This window comes from Furipterus horrens, unplaced genomic scaffold (assembly GCF_987537825.1).
Source record: "Furipterus horrens unplaced genomic scaffold, mFurHor1.1.pri manual_scaffold_4, whole genome shotgun sequence".
In the NCBI taxonomy this organism is placed as follows: domain Eukaryota; kingdom Metazoa; phylum Chordata; class Mammalia; order Chiroptera; family Furipteridae; genus Furipterus; species Furipterus horrens.
The window spans coordinates 169,147,712-169,162,691 of NW_028327174.1; the positions used below are offsets into that span (position 1 = coordinate 169,147,712).

The 14,980-nt window shown below is 38.6% G+C and overlaps 1 protein-coding gene across 4 annotated transcripts in view; it reads left to right on the forward strand.

Annotated features, from left to right (window-relative positions):
- The window catches only part of NTRK2 (neurotrophic receptor tyrosine kinase 2), a 334,989-nt gene that overhangs the window by 50,388 nt on the left and 269,621 nt on the right, over positions 1-14,980 (forward strand). For all 4 annotated transcript variants that reach the window (XM_090274234.1, XM_090274230.1, XM_090274233.1 and 1 more), the window contains 3 exons: positions 4,979-5,115; positions 5,613-5,745; positions 8,134-8,439. In XM_090274234.1, the coding sequence (XP_090130360.1) occupies positions 4,979-5,115; positions 5,613-5,745; positions 8,134-8,439 (576 nt within the window). The remainder of the gene's footprint in view (positions 1-4,978; positions 5,116-5,612; positions 5,746-8,133; positions 8,440-14,980) is intronic.

Sequence of the window (14,980 nt, forward strand, 5' to 3'; positions counted from 1 at the left end):
CCCAGCACCAAGGAAAAATCAAGCCTCATTGCTTTTGACTGTGAAAACCAGTTGCAGTTGTGGTGGAGGCAGAAACTGCTGGTCTCTCAGCAGAGTCCACTTGTTTAAAGGGCCCCCATTGTCCTAGAATGTCCGAAGACCCACCCACTCTGGGAACAATGGCCAGGGCAACAGTGAGAGAGGTGCCAGTCTCATATGAAAGTGGGAGAAATGCCTGGAAAAGGGGGAAGTGCTGAGCAAGTGGTATTGTTCCCTCTCTGACCACTCCCCCACATACAGTGCCACAACGTGGTGAAATAGGTTGCCCTGTACTGATGAATACCTAAGGCCCCAACCCTTACAACATAACAGCGGCAACAGCTCTACCTAAGACACAAAGGCAAACAAACACAGGAGCCTGTGAAGATGAGGAGACAGAGAAGTATGGCCCAAAGGGAGAACGGATCAAGGTTCCAGTGGGAGAACTAAGCGATGAGGAGATAGACAACCTAACAGATGCAGAATTCAAAACACTGGTGATAAAGATGCTCACAGGCTTGACAGATATGCTTGAGTATGGCAAATGCATAAGGGAGGAAGTGAAAGCTATGATAAGTGAAACGAAGGAAAATCCACACAAAACCAATATGAAGGGAAGGAAACTGGGGTTCAAATCAATGATTTGAAACATAAGGAAAAAAAAAAGTCATCCAGTACAGAATGAGGAAACAAGAACTGAAAAAAATGAGGAGAGGCTTAGAAACCTCTGGGATAACTTTAAACATGCCAACATCCAAACCATAGGGGTACCAGAAGGAGAACAAGAGCAAGAAATTGAAAGCTTATGTGAAAAAATAATGAAGGAAAACATCCCAAATTTGGTGAAGGAAATAGACATACAAATCTGGGAAGCACAGAGTCCCAAACAAGGTGGACCCAAAGAGGACCACACCAAGACACATCATAATTAAAATGCCAAAGTTTCGAGATGAAGGGAGAATCTTAAAAGCAGCAAGAGAAAAGCAGAGAGTTACCTACAAAGGGGTGCCTATAATGCTATCAGCTGATTTCTCAAAAGAAACTTTGCAGGCAAGAAGGGACTGGAAAGAACTATTTAATGTGATGAAAAGCAAGGACCTACAACCAAGATTACTCTATCCAGCAGAGCTATCATTTAGAATGAAAGGGCAGATAAAGTGCTTCCCAGACAAAGTAAAGCTAAAAGAGTTCATCATTACCAAGCCATTATTATATGAAATGTCAAAGGGACTTATTTAAGAAAAAGAAGATCAGAACTACGAACACTAAAATGACAACAAACTCACAACTATCAACAACTGAATCTAAAAAATAAAAACAAAATCTAACTAAGCAAACCAGAATAGGAACAGAATCATAGGCATAGGGATCATTTGGAGGGTTATCATCTGGGAGAGGGAAGGGGGAGAAGTGGGGAAATGGTGCAGGGATCAAGAAGCATAATTGGTTGGTAAAAAATAGGCAGGGGGGAGTTAAGAATAATATAGGAAAGGGTGAAGCCAAAGAATTTATATGCAGGACCCATAGACATGAACTAAGGGGGGTGGGATTGCTGGAGGAAGGGGTTACTGGGCAGAGGGCAGCAAAGGGGGAAAAATTTAGACTACTGTAACAACATAATCAATAAAATATACTAAAAAAGAAAAAGGAATAAACACTATGGGATGGTTGGCCCTGGCTCCATAGTCCTGCAGCATCTGCAGATAAATCTATCAGTACAAAGAAGATGACAGAAGAGTCAACAAAGCACACGAATTAATTGCAAGCTGGAGAATGGATGGATGACTAGTAACAGACTTTAAGGCTGAGAATGTTCGTTACCAAGTTGGCAATAGAAAAAGGCAAGGGGAAGCTTGGTTTATGTTGCAGAACTACTACAAGGCTCATGAAGCGACAGTACAGACATGCCAAGCACAGGACATTGGTTGAAAGTCTACTAAGAAGGAATTAATCCCAGTTTTGTTCTATAAATGTCACGTGACTATACCCCTCCCTCCTCAGCAGGGTTATTCTCTGAAGAGCATAACACAAAGGTCTGAGGATCTTTGGATAGAGTTGACGCTGTGAAAACCATAAGAAAATAATGGATTTACATACTAAGTATTGATATTTCCAGCCTTCTCTCAAGGAGGACCTTGAAAGAACATTATTTGAATAACTTAGTCAGTCCCTTCCCCAAAATGATTTAATAATGACATCAGGGAGTACCCAGTAAGGAGGCCAATAATATTTTCCTCCAATGAAGCCAACAATGAATACATATGCAATGCTTCTAATACCTCATTCTTATGGATGTGTGGATGGCCAAGGATTACCAACTGTTGAGAAAATCTTATAATATAAAAGACAAACACAAAACAATCAAAGGGAGATAGAAAAGAAGTTACAAGAAGCAAGGTTGATTAATTGAAGAGAAAAAATTAAAAAAGAAATCATTAGTAATATCTCACAGAAATCAGAAGAGACATTGCACCTGTGAAAGAAAAACAAGGTGCTATAAAAAGAGAAGGACATTCAGGATCAAAAGATGAGCCTTGGAAATTGAATATGTGACAGAGTAATGAAAACCTCAAAAGCAGGTTTGACAGGTAAATCTGAGGAAATTTCCCTGTAAATAGAACAAATAGACACAGAAATGGAACATAGGAAACAAAGGATTAAAAATTTTGATGTGATATCTAGAGGGTTCAACATCCAAATAATGGGAGATCTAAGTGGTGAGAAAGTATTGCATCATAGTTGAGTTGGCATAATTTTTTTCTTTCTTAATGGTATATATCACCATGTTAGAGCCTATAATTAGTGCTTTCTTAAATTTGATAAAATATAACTATTACATATGATGGTTCAACTGTTTGTAGGGTTTATATTTTTATAATAAACTTTACGTCTACATCTAGACAAGTTAATGTCACAGCACATGTAAGGGTATGAAGGCAGAGTATGCTGAGTGTGCTCTGGGCATGTGGGGAGGGCTGGCCTGTGTGAAAGTGAGCCTTATCTTTCACAGTGAAGTAGCAATATAAGCATGGTATTCAGCGAGGTAGGCACCAACATCCACAAAAGCACTAAACGGAGATGAAACAGGTGCCTCTGGGGAATAGGAAATAGTACCACATGGGTGAAATGAGACTACTGTTTACCACAAAGTAGATTAAATGTTTCATAATAAGTTTTGTAGAATTATAGACTCTTCAAACTTTGTGACTATATATTTTGATTTAAAAATATATGTAGTTGTTAAAAAGTCACCTAGATTATACCAATGAGTTCAGGAGATTTTTCACTACATAAGCCCTTATCTTATGTCTTGCCTTGAAAACTGCTTAATAAGTTTGAAAGCTTAATTGCCATGGATGTTGTCACCAAATATTAGAACTAGAAGAACTTAAAGCTAGATCTTCTAAGTGAATAGCTTAATTTTATAGGAATTAAAAGAAAAGACATGGACAAAGGAAATGACGCACCCAAGGCCACATGGTACGAGTCAGATTTAGGGTCTTGGGCTGCTGACTCTTGATCTAGTACTCATTCCTGTTCACTGCACTGTCTCTTGATCACTCATATTTGCTTCATTGTCCTGTATAACTCAGAAGGTTAAAGGCCTTTCCGAAACCCCATGAAAGATATAATATTGCTCTCTACTGGATGCTGACAGGAAGGAAGAGTTCTGAAGAAGTCACACCAGTCACTGAAAGCCAGAGCTCTTTGGGAAGTCCTCTGATAATTGTGGGGATACCATGAGACATATGCTGCTTAAATCTTGTTCTTGTCTGGTTTTAGTAATAAAGAATAATGGCTTTGTCATTAAGGAGTGCATCATAAAGGAAGAGTTTATATATACTGTTATGAAGCTGATGGGTCACAGAATGCTAGGTGGGTGGGTTAATTGCAATTTAACGGCTGTTGAAGATGAATTGCCTTTTCTGATCTCTGGGTTACTTACTCCTCAGTTAATTGTGTGTCATATTTCCACGGGACACAGCTGTTGGGGTGAACGCAGTCCCAAGCAGAGTTTCTGATATCAAGCAAGGGACTGACTAGCTTGAATGAGACCCATCTTCACATGAAAAATACTATGATTCCTATATGGTTAAAAGCAGTGTAAACACCCAATAGGTGGAATAGTTTAATAAAGTGATAGCAGCATCAATAAAGAAAAGCTAGCTTTTGAAATGTAAAAGTATTAAAATGCTGCTCTCTTGAAATACTGAAAAATGTTTGTAAGGTCCCAAATTTTATCAGATAATAAATTCTCAGGGTTTTTCCACAAAAGAACTTTTCATTGGGATTAAGATCCATCTAACTTTTTTTTTTTTTATCATATCATAAACAGGATGACCAATTTTACCCATAGTATTTAATTATGACTTATATAGCTTGGAAACATTGTAATGCTGTCATGGTTCAAGCTTTGTCTTTGAAAAAAGCTTTGAAACTACGTTTTCTTTCCATACTCTGACTCTTTCAAAATATAGGACTGGTGGTGGATTAAACTTATGAGTTACTTAATGCAAAAAAAAAATAGACTATGCAAAAAATGTAGATATCTCACTTTTTTGTCATTTTTCTTTTTTTAAGTATGTTTTATTGATTATGCTGTTATAGTTGTCCCAATTTTTTTCCTTTCTCCCCACTCTCCCTGGTACCTTTTTAGTATAAAAAAAAGAAATAGAGGACATAGTTCTACAAACTAGTGTCTTTTGAAATAAAAAGTATACTGCAATAGTATTTTCAAGAAATGTGTAAAATTTGTTTAATAACCTTATTATTGCACAATTTTGGTTCACATTAAATCTGTAAAGCGTAGCAACCTCACACATTTTTCAGATCAACATAAATCAGTCTTAGAAAGTAATTAATTATTAGTTTTAAAGCATAAAGAGTTTTCAATTGATTGCTATAATTTTGATAAAGCATTTATTTGTATTTGTTTCCATTTACTTTTCATGTTACACAGGTTTGCCGTCAGCAAGTTTGGCCGCGCCTAACCTCACTGTCGAGGAAGGAAAGTCTATCACGTTATCTTGTAGTGTCATGGGCGATCCAGTTCCGAATTTGTACTGGGATGTCGGTAATCTGGTTTCCAAACATATGGTAAGGCTTGTCTCTGGCTCTGTGTTCATAGACAAATGAGAGAGTGTCTCAGAAATTGAGGTTGTGCTAACCTAGTGATGATCATCTAATATTTTATAGAGCCACATGCAAGGAATTTTTGGCATATCCTTATATTTATTCTTAATTAACAAAGCCTACTGTAGGTTTCCATTTTAGTTATATAAACCCAATAATCTGGAGAGACTATGTCTCTAGTGAGTTTTTTGTATCATCATGAGTGATGTGAATGACTCTTCTTTTCCCTTGGAAGAAGGTAGGTAGGCATTCAAGGATTATATTAAATTTACATATTAAACAATTGAAATCTAGAGGAATAGAACAACTTCTGATTTACTTCTTTGCCCGTGCTTGATTAGGCTGGAAGCCTTTTCTAATGTTACTAATTATTTTCTCTAGTTAGGGGAAGAAACCCCAAATCTCGTCACTTTGGTGTCACTCCTAACAAAGATTATCTTTGTCTGTTAATTCATTTGTAGAATGAAACAAGCCACACACAGGGCTCCTTAAGGATAACTAACATTTCATCTGATGACAGTGGAAAGCAAATCTCTTGTGTGGCAGAAAATCTTGTAGGAGAAGATCAAGATTCTGTGAACCTCACTGTGCATTGTACGTAATCAGACCAGCATGTGTTTTTAATAACAAATGATCATGGACACACCTACATTTGTTGTTTGGGCACTCTGGGAGTTGCTTAAGTGTGTTAAAAAAGTGTGTGCAGTGTTCTGTGCACACTGAATTAAGAAGTGTTATCAGCCTCTTTCACTTGTTCTCTTTCTGCTAATCTCTCTTCCTCATGTGTTGTCTTTCCCTTAAGTTTCTTTTTCGATCTTACGCTTGTCCTCTGTGCCTTCCCCTCTGCTTTTTTTTGATAGAACATATTTGAGCTGATTATCCTCCTCTTGCCCAGAAGTTTTAGTTTAAATTCTGGTAAATTAGTTTCTAAATTTCTCTTCTGTATAAAAGCAATATTAAGCTTTAAAGTTTTGATAACAAGTATGGGCTGGCTGTTCGTAAACATCTACTTTTACTGTTGATACAGTGAAACCTCATTAGTTTGACATTAAGTTTCCATGAGAAGGTTGGAAGAGTCCTACTTAAATTATTGAAAATTATTATCTCCCTCAAAAATGTTTTATTATTATAACTTGTAAATTTCTGTATACATTGAAACTGAGACAGAGGATATTAATGCTTCTTAGGCATATGTGCATTATTTTACTGTATTATAAATTACATTACACATATCTTAACATTCCATATTGTAGTGTTAAGTGTGAATTCAGTAAAAATCACATATACTGTTCACATCATTGCAAACCCTGTGTTGGCATGGTATAAATTAATGAGGTTTTACTCTGTTTGAATTAGGATTTGGATGAGAAAACACAAGTGTGCATGTAATGTAAGCATGAATACACACTGAATACATGTAGACACTGGCTAACATTCACTCAAAGCAGACCTTCATTATGTGATTGTTGGAGTCAATGACTGATATCACCAACCACAATCTTTTGTCAACGGCAGTACTACTACTATGCCCAGTAGGTGCTGAACTCCTAATTTCTTATCATTTTGACCCTCCTGGAAGTCTGAACTTAGTGTTATCCCCAGACATATACAACCAGCTTCTGAATTTATGTCCTTAAATCAACACCTCACCAGAAGCTCATTTGAGCATGGTGGAGTGAATAAGTGCGTCCTGTGCACTGGGGGCCTGGGCTGGTGGGAGGAAGGTAAGTGTGGTTCTTACCCTACTGTGGTCCTTGTTTTTATAATGCAGACCTACAAATAAGGACAAGCAAATCCAAAATTTTCTCAGTTTATGTTGATTTTATGTGGGAACCATGGTCTGAAGAATTAACCTTATCTATCAAAGTTTAGGAAAGAGTAGAAGGAATAAGTGATAAAGAATATTAACAACTGAGATTACTTTTGCAGTGTCCCCACTCAGAGTGTATCAGGCTATGATTTCTTTCCCCTTTGTGTGAAAAGCACATATGACCGGGAAGCAGTGCATAAGGGGCAGGGCTTCCGGATTAGACATCAGGAGCCCTGGATTCTTGTTTCAGATCTGCCCCCCTCAGTAACCTTCCAAGTTACTTAACCTCATTGAACTTAAGTTTATTCATCTGAAAAATGATGTTAATTGGTCTCAGAAGTGCTTTCTAGTCCTTGATTGTATAATTATCAAAGTCAGACCACATTAAAATACATAATTACAAGGGGTTTTTAATACCTTCACTTAGGATAATTATTCTGTTTAAAGATACTTTTTGATATGTGTTTCCCAAAGCATAAAGTTCTTTAAATTTAATGTTAAAATAATCTCCAATTTGCCCAGGTTTAGATAGGATTTCAGACATTAGAAGTATCAAAACATTGACATCTGAAATCCTAGCCAAAAATCACTGTATTACAATGAAATGTGATACTTTTAAAGAGCATTTACTATTGACAATCAGTGAAATCAATCAGCATCAGTAGAAACATTTATTCATTGATTAGTTTGATCTGTTTTGGATAATTTATGTGAAGTTTGGGCTGCAGGCAAGATTTCCAAAGTCATCTTCATTACTATTTGTATTATTTACTGAAGTACTCTAAAAATAGTGGCCTTTAATGTTTTGATGATCAATCTATAAAATATCAAGGCACATAAACCAAAGTCAACTTCAGCTGAACCCTTCTACAGTCAAAAATCTCTGGGATCTGTTTGGAGCTGGTTCTCATACTGATTATATGTGAAAAGTAACTGTGATGCCTGGGTCTTTGGCAGAGCAGGGAAGGGAGTCTCTCTGAAAATCTCTGTAGGGAGTTATATCAGTCTTGATGATGATACAAAATACTGATGGATTCCATGGTTGCAGGTCATGTGTGTTTTCTTAAACCAAACAATGGCTGGATGAAATCCCCAATCGATGACAGAAATCTGAAGATGGGGAAAAATTTTTGAGCTTTCTGATGCTATTAACTCTCTCTTTTTTAATTTAGTTGCTCCAACTATCACATTTCTCGAATCTCCAACCTCAGACCACCACTGGTGCATTCCATTCACTGTGAAAGGCAACCCCAAACCAGCGCTTCAGTGGTTCTATAACGGGGCAATATTGAATGAGTCCAAATACATCTGTACTAAAATCCATGTTACCAATCACACGGAGTACCACGGCTGCCTACAGCTGGATAATCCCACTCACATGAACAATGGGGACTACAAGTTAGTAGCCAAGAACGAGTATGGGAAGGATGAGAAACAGATTTCTGCTCACTTCATGGGATGGCCCGGAATTGATGGTGGTGAGTACCTGATGATCTTGCATCTGGAGAGAGGATAGGGCTACCACTCAAGTATGGACAAAATCATGTATACAACAAACCACCCCCAACCCAGTGATTTATAATATCATTATTTAGTCTCATCGTTCTGATCTACCCAGTCTTGCTAATGAGTCTGTAGGTTAGCAGGAGCAGTTTTGTCCCATGCGTCTTTATTCCAGGGTGTAGGGTGAAGAAGCAGTAGTTACTGAGGAGATCTGCTTTCTATGGAGAGTATAAAGTGCAAGAATACAGCTAGAAATATGCAAGGCTTCTTAAGGCTTAGGTTCAGGACTGGCATGTTGTCTCTTCAGCCTATATGCCCCTGGTCAAAGCAAGTCACAGGGCCAAAGCCAAGTCCAGGGTCAGGGACTCATACTTTTCCCAAGGAAGTGATGGGAGAGATGAGTAATTTTGAACAATGATCTGATATACACATATTATTTTTATCCTGCATGTTTAATGATATTTTGTAGATGCAATGGCAAGACCAAGGCAAAATGGTGAGCAGGAGAACCATGTGTATTTGGCTCCTGAACTATTTAAAATGTATTCGCTATCCCCTTATCCATTTGCAACTCAGAATCTCATTTCATTCATCCATGGATGAGAAACCAGTTCCCTGGCATGTTTTGCTTACCTGGACTGACTGAGTTTAAAGAATCCTTATTATCAGATCCTGAATGTTTTTTTTTCTAGGACTGGTAATAGTTTCCATCTGACCAATGGGGTGGGGAAAGGACGACTGGCATCAGGAGTCTGTTCCATGGCCAACAGCAGGATTTTAGTGTGAGCCCAAGTAACAGCAAGCATAGTTGTCATGCATTTCGCTGCTTCAGATCCTCTTGTTCAGTGGAGTATTCTAACTTGCTTGGTCTTGCCCAAAGACCTTTGTATTGTGGAGGCTGAGACTTGTGTTTAGATATTGAGACTTGTACATGAATTGAATTCCCAATTATAATAGCTCTGAGTTAACCAAAGGCACACAAAGATGGCTTGGCAGAGAAAGGGAGAATACAGACTTGGAGGCCTGTGCGCCAGGGGCTTCTTGGGAAGCATAGACTCCTGTGGCTTGCAGGGCAACCCTGTGGACAAAGGTGATGCATGCAAAGCCACTTCCGACAAACAGAAAAGGAGACTTTCATAATTCTTATTATGTAATAAGTGTTCTAATTATCCTGGTATTTATTAAACAGCTATGCAAATGCATATGTTTCCTCAGAGTGGTCATAATGTGTTTTGAATTCTACAACTTTGATTTATAAACAGCCTTTCAGGAGTATATAAAACAAGCTATGTTTGAATGGCTTATCCACCCTGGGCAGTTGTATTGGCTACATTGGCCAAGCTATTTGGTTATGTTTGCTGTAGTAAATCTCTAGATTATTGTTTTTTTTTTTTTCCTACATGTTTTGCGCAATACAGCTTTATAGTTACATTCAGAGACTCTGCTTTAGGACAACTACTTTTTGTTTGTTTTTAAGTAAACTTATTATTTATGAATAATTTTAGAGTTACAGATAATTTGTAAAGACAAAAGAGAGAGTTTCCATCTACTCTGTACCCAGTTTTTACTATTGTTGACATCTTGCATTACTGCAGTACACTGGGCAAAACTGAGAAACTGACCTTGATACATTACTGGTAGCTAAACTTCAGACTTTATTTGAATTTTTCCAGCTGCCTTTTGAAATTGTTGGAGGTGAACTTGATGCAGGGTGAAGGTTGAGCATTTAAAAGTTTTAGAAGTGGTCTGTGTGCTTTGATATATGCACAGTTCGGTTCGTGTAAAGCCAGCACCTTCTATTTTAGGGAAGATTTTGATGTATTTTGTTTTGAACATTTCTGTATGGTGCCAATGTTTGGTAGAGCTTAACTCCTCTTAGGCATGTGGCCTCATTTTTATCAATTATTTCTGTTAGTTTGAACTTAGCTAGTGATAGGAAAGAATAGCTTTCAAGCATAAGAATAACTTGGAATCTCTCAAATATTCTCTTTAAAGGAAATAATAATTTATTTATCAAAAATAAAAATTAAGCTCAATTTTACGAAGATGTCTTCTACCCTCTTTTCCTCTCCTCTTGTTCACTGATTATTTTTTTTTATCAGGTCTTTAAAATATAAATATCTGCTTTTAGGAAAGACTGATTTTGTTTTTTCTCTTTAAGTATTTACTCAAGGACCAGCTATCAAGGAGTAATAAATGACAGTGGAAATGAAAGAGACTTGGCCCAGAGTGATAGTAGATACAAATGGCCCTCGTGGGCCATAAACCAGTGTGACCAATTAGAGCTTGACCTCACTTGGCTTGTGTGATGGAATCTTTGTGGGTATTTACAAGATTTGTGGCCATAGCATACAGATAATGGCCTTTCTTCAAATTGATTCCTTTCCCTCTCTTCCCTTTTAGAACTAAAGAAAAATAAACAAATAGCAAATATATGTATATACTTCCTCTTCTAGTCTTAAGATACATTCCAAGTTAAGGACAACAGGTCAAGTTTGAGTTTATATTTGTTCTGTGTTTCTGCTGTCGTCATATAGTAAATTGGTGAAGTTTAGCTTTTACAAATCCTTCTGATAAAAAGTTTCAGCTATATTTTCTCAGTTGTTTTGATGAATTTTTTTTTTTTAACAATGAGAGTCTCCTGGCTTGCAAGGCAGCAAGCAGCCTGGCATCCCCAAGAAGCAGGTTTGCATTTCCATACAAAGTCCAAGGAATTAAAATGACAGCTCTGCTGTCCTTGGCATGTGTCCCTCATTCAGCTCTCAGCTTGGAACTGAGATTTCCATGGGATGGTCACCTTCCTTAGGAATTTATTCAATATTTGGAGCTAAAGAATAAACTATGTCAAAAGAAATTAAAACCAAACCAAACAACAACAAAAAATCCCTAAACCAGAAATGGGTGCGCATGGAAGAGGACAGACTGGTTGGACACAGTCCTGATTGGCTTTACTATTGCCTGGCATGGAAATACTAGAGGTGGTGGCAGGCATTCTGCAGTTCACTGGGAGAAAGGATGAGGCATAGAGACCTGTAGTCAGCATCAGCGAGGCCATGAGCATGCTATCCACAGAGTAGGGGACAGGCAGTGAAGATCCCCATAGAATGTCTTTCCAGAATGCTAGGACATTGGAGCCTCCAACGCCAGACCCAGCCAGGATGCTCATGAAAAAGGACAGGTGTTATCAGATCTTTAGATGTCAGCAGGACCCCAGATCTCAAGCCAAAGCCTTCCCATCTGTTAATCACTGGCAACCTGGCTAGTAACTGAGAAAAGGGAGGAAAGGCTTTCCCAAACTTCAAACACTAGATCGATCATTTCAATCCCACATAGAACTGAACTCACCAGCTCTGTTCAGTTTCAGGTTATGTTCAAAGCATAAAACATAACCTTTGGCTTCAAAATGAAATCTAGAGAATGATAGTCTTTATTTTTCTAGCATACTGATGAGTACAACTTGTGACAATTAATTTCATTTTATTTTTGTCTTTCATTGTTCTTTTAAAGTATATTCACTAGGAGAAATCTCTTCTGATGTCTAGAACAATGGCACCTGACTCCTTGTTGCACATTGAAATCAAGTGAGAAGTTTTATTATTTTATTTTGTTTTATTTCATTTTTGATACACATTCCTAGGACTCACCTGCAATTCTGATTCAGTGGTTCTCAGATGAGGCTTGGACTTTAGCATTTTGTATTTTTAAGATTCCTGGTGATTCCAATGTTCAACCAAGGGTGAGAGTTGCTGATCTGGATTAGAGTTCTGACCTGAGTAAGATTTTTCTGCTCATCGTTGAGTAACAAACAATCCTTTGGTCATTTTAGTTTGCAGACAAAATCTCAGTTGAGAAATAGCATTTCCTGTTTGAGTTAGAAATCAAAACTCTGGACTCAGATTTAAGAGCCAGTCTCCTGTCCTCTCCCAGTTCAGGCAGGTTGCATGGAGTTGGGAGCTGAAGCTGGGTAACGAGGTTTCAGTCCCTCTACTGCCCAGGGGTGAGGGGTGGGAATGGAAGTATGCTTGTTGGTGGCTTTGTGTCTTGGGACCTGAATATGTTCAGAGCTGATTCATGGACCTTTTTCCTGGATCCCTTTATAAGTTCTTTGGAGATTCCGCTCTCTGCAGTCCCCTCTTCTGTAGTTCCTATGACAGAGGCAAAGACATTTTTATTCCAGCTGGTGGAAGCAAATCCTTCCTCAGCACCTTGGAATGCAGCTTTGTGTTGTTGGGGTCTCTCTGCCCCTCAAGGGGGCCCTGTTGTCAGGACCTAAGACTCCCCACACAGACTTTCTTCCATGCCGCCTCCCTGTGATCTTCAAGGAGGCCTCATGATACCTTGAGGTCTGGGTGTACAAGTCTAACCCAGATATCACCTGCATCCCACCACCACAGGTTGCTTTAACCTTCTCTGGCAAGAGTTCAGGCACTTGTCCTTTGAGTCTTCTGCCTATAGGAAACAAGGTCAAGTTTCCAGAGTGGTGCCCTGGAAACCCCATGGTGGGGAGATGGCAAGGCCAACATTTCTTCCCAAAGAAAATTCTAAGTCCTTCTTCATTCTCTTTGCTCTGAGACCTCTTAAAGTTGAGTGAAAACATGGATCCAGCTTTCAGTCATTTTTTGTTTGTTTGTTTTTGGTGAATTCTGCAGCATTATCTTCTTGGAGGTAGTAACTGAGAGAATAATAACAAAGGGACCCATTCCTCACCTCGTTTGTGTTTATGTTCTGTAGCCAGTAGAGTGAAATTTTATGCCTGGAATTGCTTTTCTCTTAACACTGGTCTTGGTCTCTCTTATCCAGGAGATTGGACTTGCCCAGGGAAGAGGACCTCAGGACTCTGCCACCTGACTACATGAACTTTATAGACTTAGAGCTTTAGGGAGAAAACTAAGTCCAACTTTGGTTCCTAGAAAGGGTAGAGAAATTTAAGCCCTCTTTGGTGTCTAAACTCTTTTCTTCTCTCCTCCCATTTGGAATGAGGTCACTAAGAACAAAACACATCTGTCACCCAAACCCCTAATGTTTGCGCAGTCACTATCAGAGAGTACCCACCCAACTCAATATTTGGGTATCTAGCTATTTTTAGGTTTGCTTTACATTTCAGTGTAAATTTCCACCCTTAATGCCCATTGGGGCCTTTTGCCTTTGGTCAGACTCCTTATAGGGTTATAAACCAGAGCTTCTCAGACTTTAATGAGTATACAGATTTCTTAGGGTTCCTGTTAAAATGAAGATTCTGATTCTATGGATCGGGAGAAAGGCCTAAGATTGTACATTTTAAATCAGCTCCTAGATGATGTTGATGCCACAGGTCCTGGGCCACACTCTGAGCTGTGAGGGTAGTTCTGCCTGGCAGAACCTGGAGGAGCCACTGGAAGAACTGGTCAGGCATCCGCACTGACTCCTCTAGGGTATTAATAATAATAATGACAAAAATATAGGATAATTGGTGCACCAAAATGCATTCTAATTGGGTTTGGCAAAAAGTAGATGACTTCAGTGCATGGCTTAAAGAGACTTGGAGATGTGAATAAAAAGTAGGGAAAGCAATGCAGAGCACTCATAGAAAGCACGAGGCTATATGAGAACTCTCCAAAGATTCTGCTGGATCCTATTCAGCTTACGGGCCAAAAATAAGCCTTGTCTGAGATGAAATTGATCCACTATGTGTCTGTCATTGGAATTCAATCCTACATATAGAAAAATCCTCTTTATGAAGATGAAAGTGTGTGTGGAAGTGGTGGGGAGACTAGAAGTGGTGAGGGTATCTATTTAAGTAGAATTTTAAGCAGAAATTAATGGTATGTTGCTTGTGAATGTCATAAGGAAGAACCTTGGAGCCTTTGCTAGAGTCTTCTTATAAGCGTGCACACATTTCAGGAATTTTCAAGGTCAGATAGTTCTATGAACATGAACACATTGATTGTTTAAGAGTAGATTTTCCTATGGAAATCATTACCCGAGTGACTGACTAATCATTTAGGCATGGAACAAACCTGGCCAGAGCACTAGATGATAAAATACCCTTGGTTTAAAGCTTTCCATTCTTTAGGCAGTACATAAAGAGTGTCTCTATGGCCCACTCATTCAGGAAGACTGTCACAGCTCAAGAATGCTCATTCACACAAGCAGTGGGAGTTAGTGACTTACACTTCCTAATTTGGGAGCAGTTGTCTCCTATGCAAAACTCGCGACAGGGACAAACTATAAATACTAGAAGGGTTTTCAAAGCCACAGCTTCTCATTTGTGCTGTTTTATGAAAAGATTCATGACGTCTGGATGAACTAGAACACTTAGAATTGCCCTCGAACTGGCAGACTTAGATTTGGTGTACTTAAGCCAAAGAATGTAGAGAAAGGAAATTCCTCCAAGTGAGTAACATTGAGAAAATAGAAACCCCCCTCCTACTTGCCCCTCGGGCTGTTTGTCAGTACCCAGTTCTGGTCCTGGGAGTGAGAGGAAAGTTCCACCTGCTTTTCTGACTTAAATAACTGTGAAGTCTGATTTGGCTATAG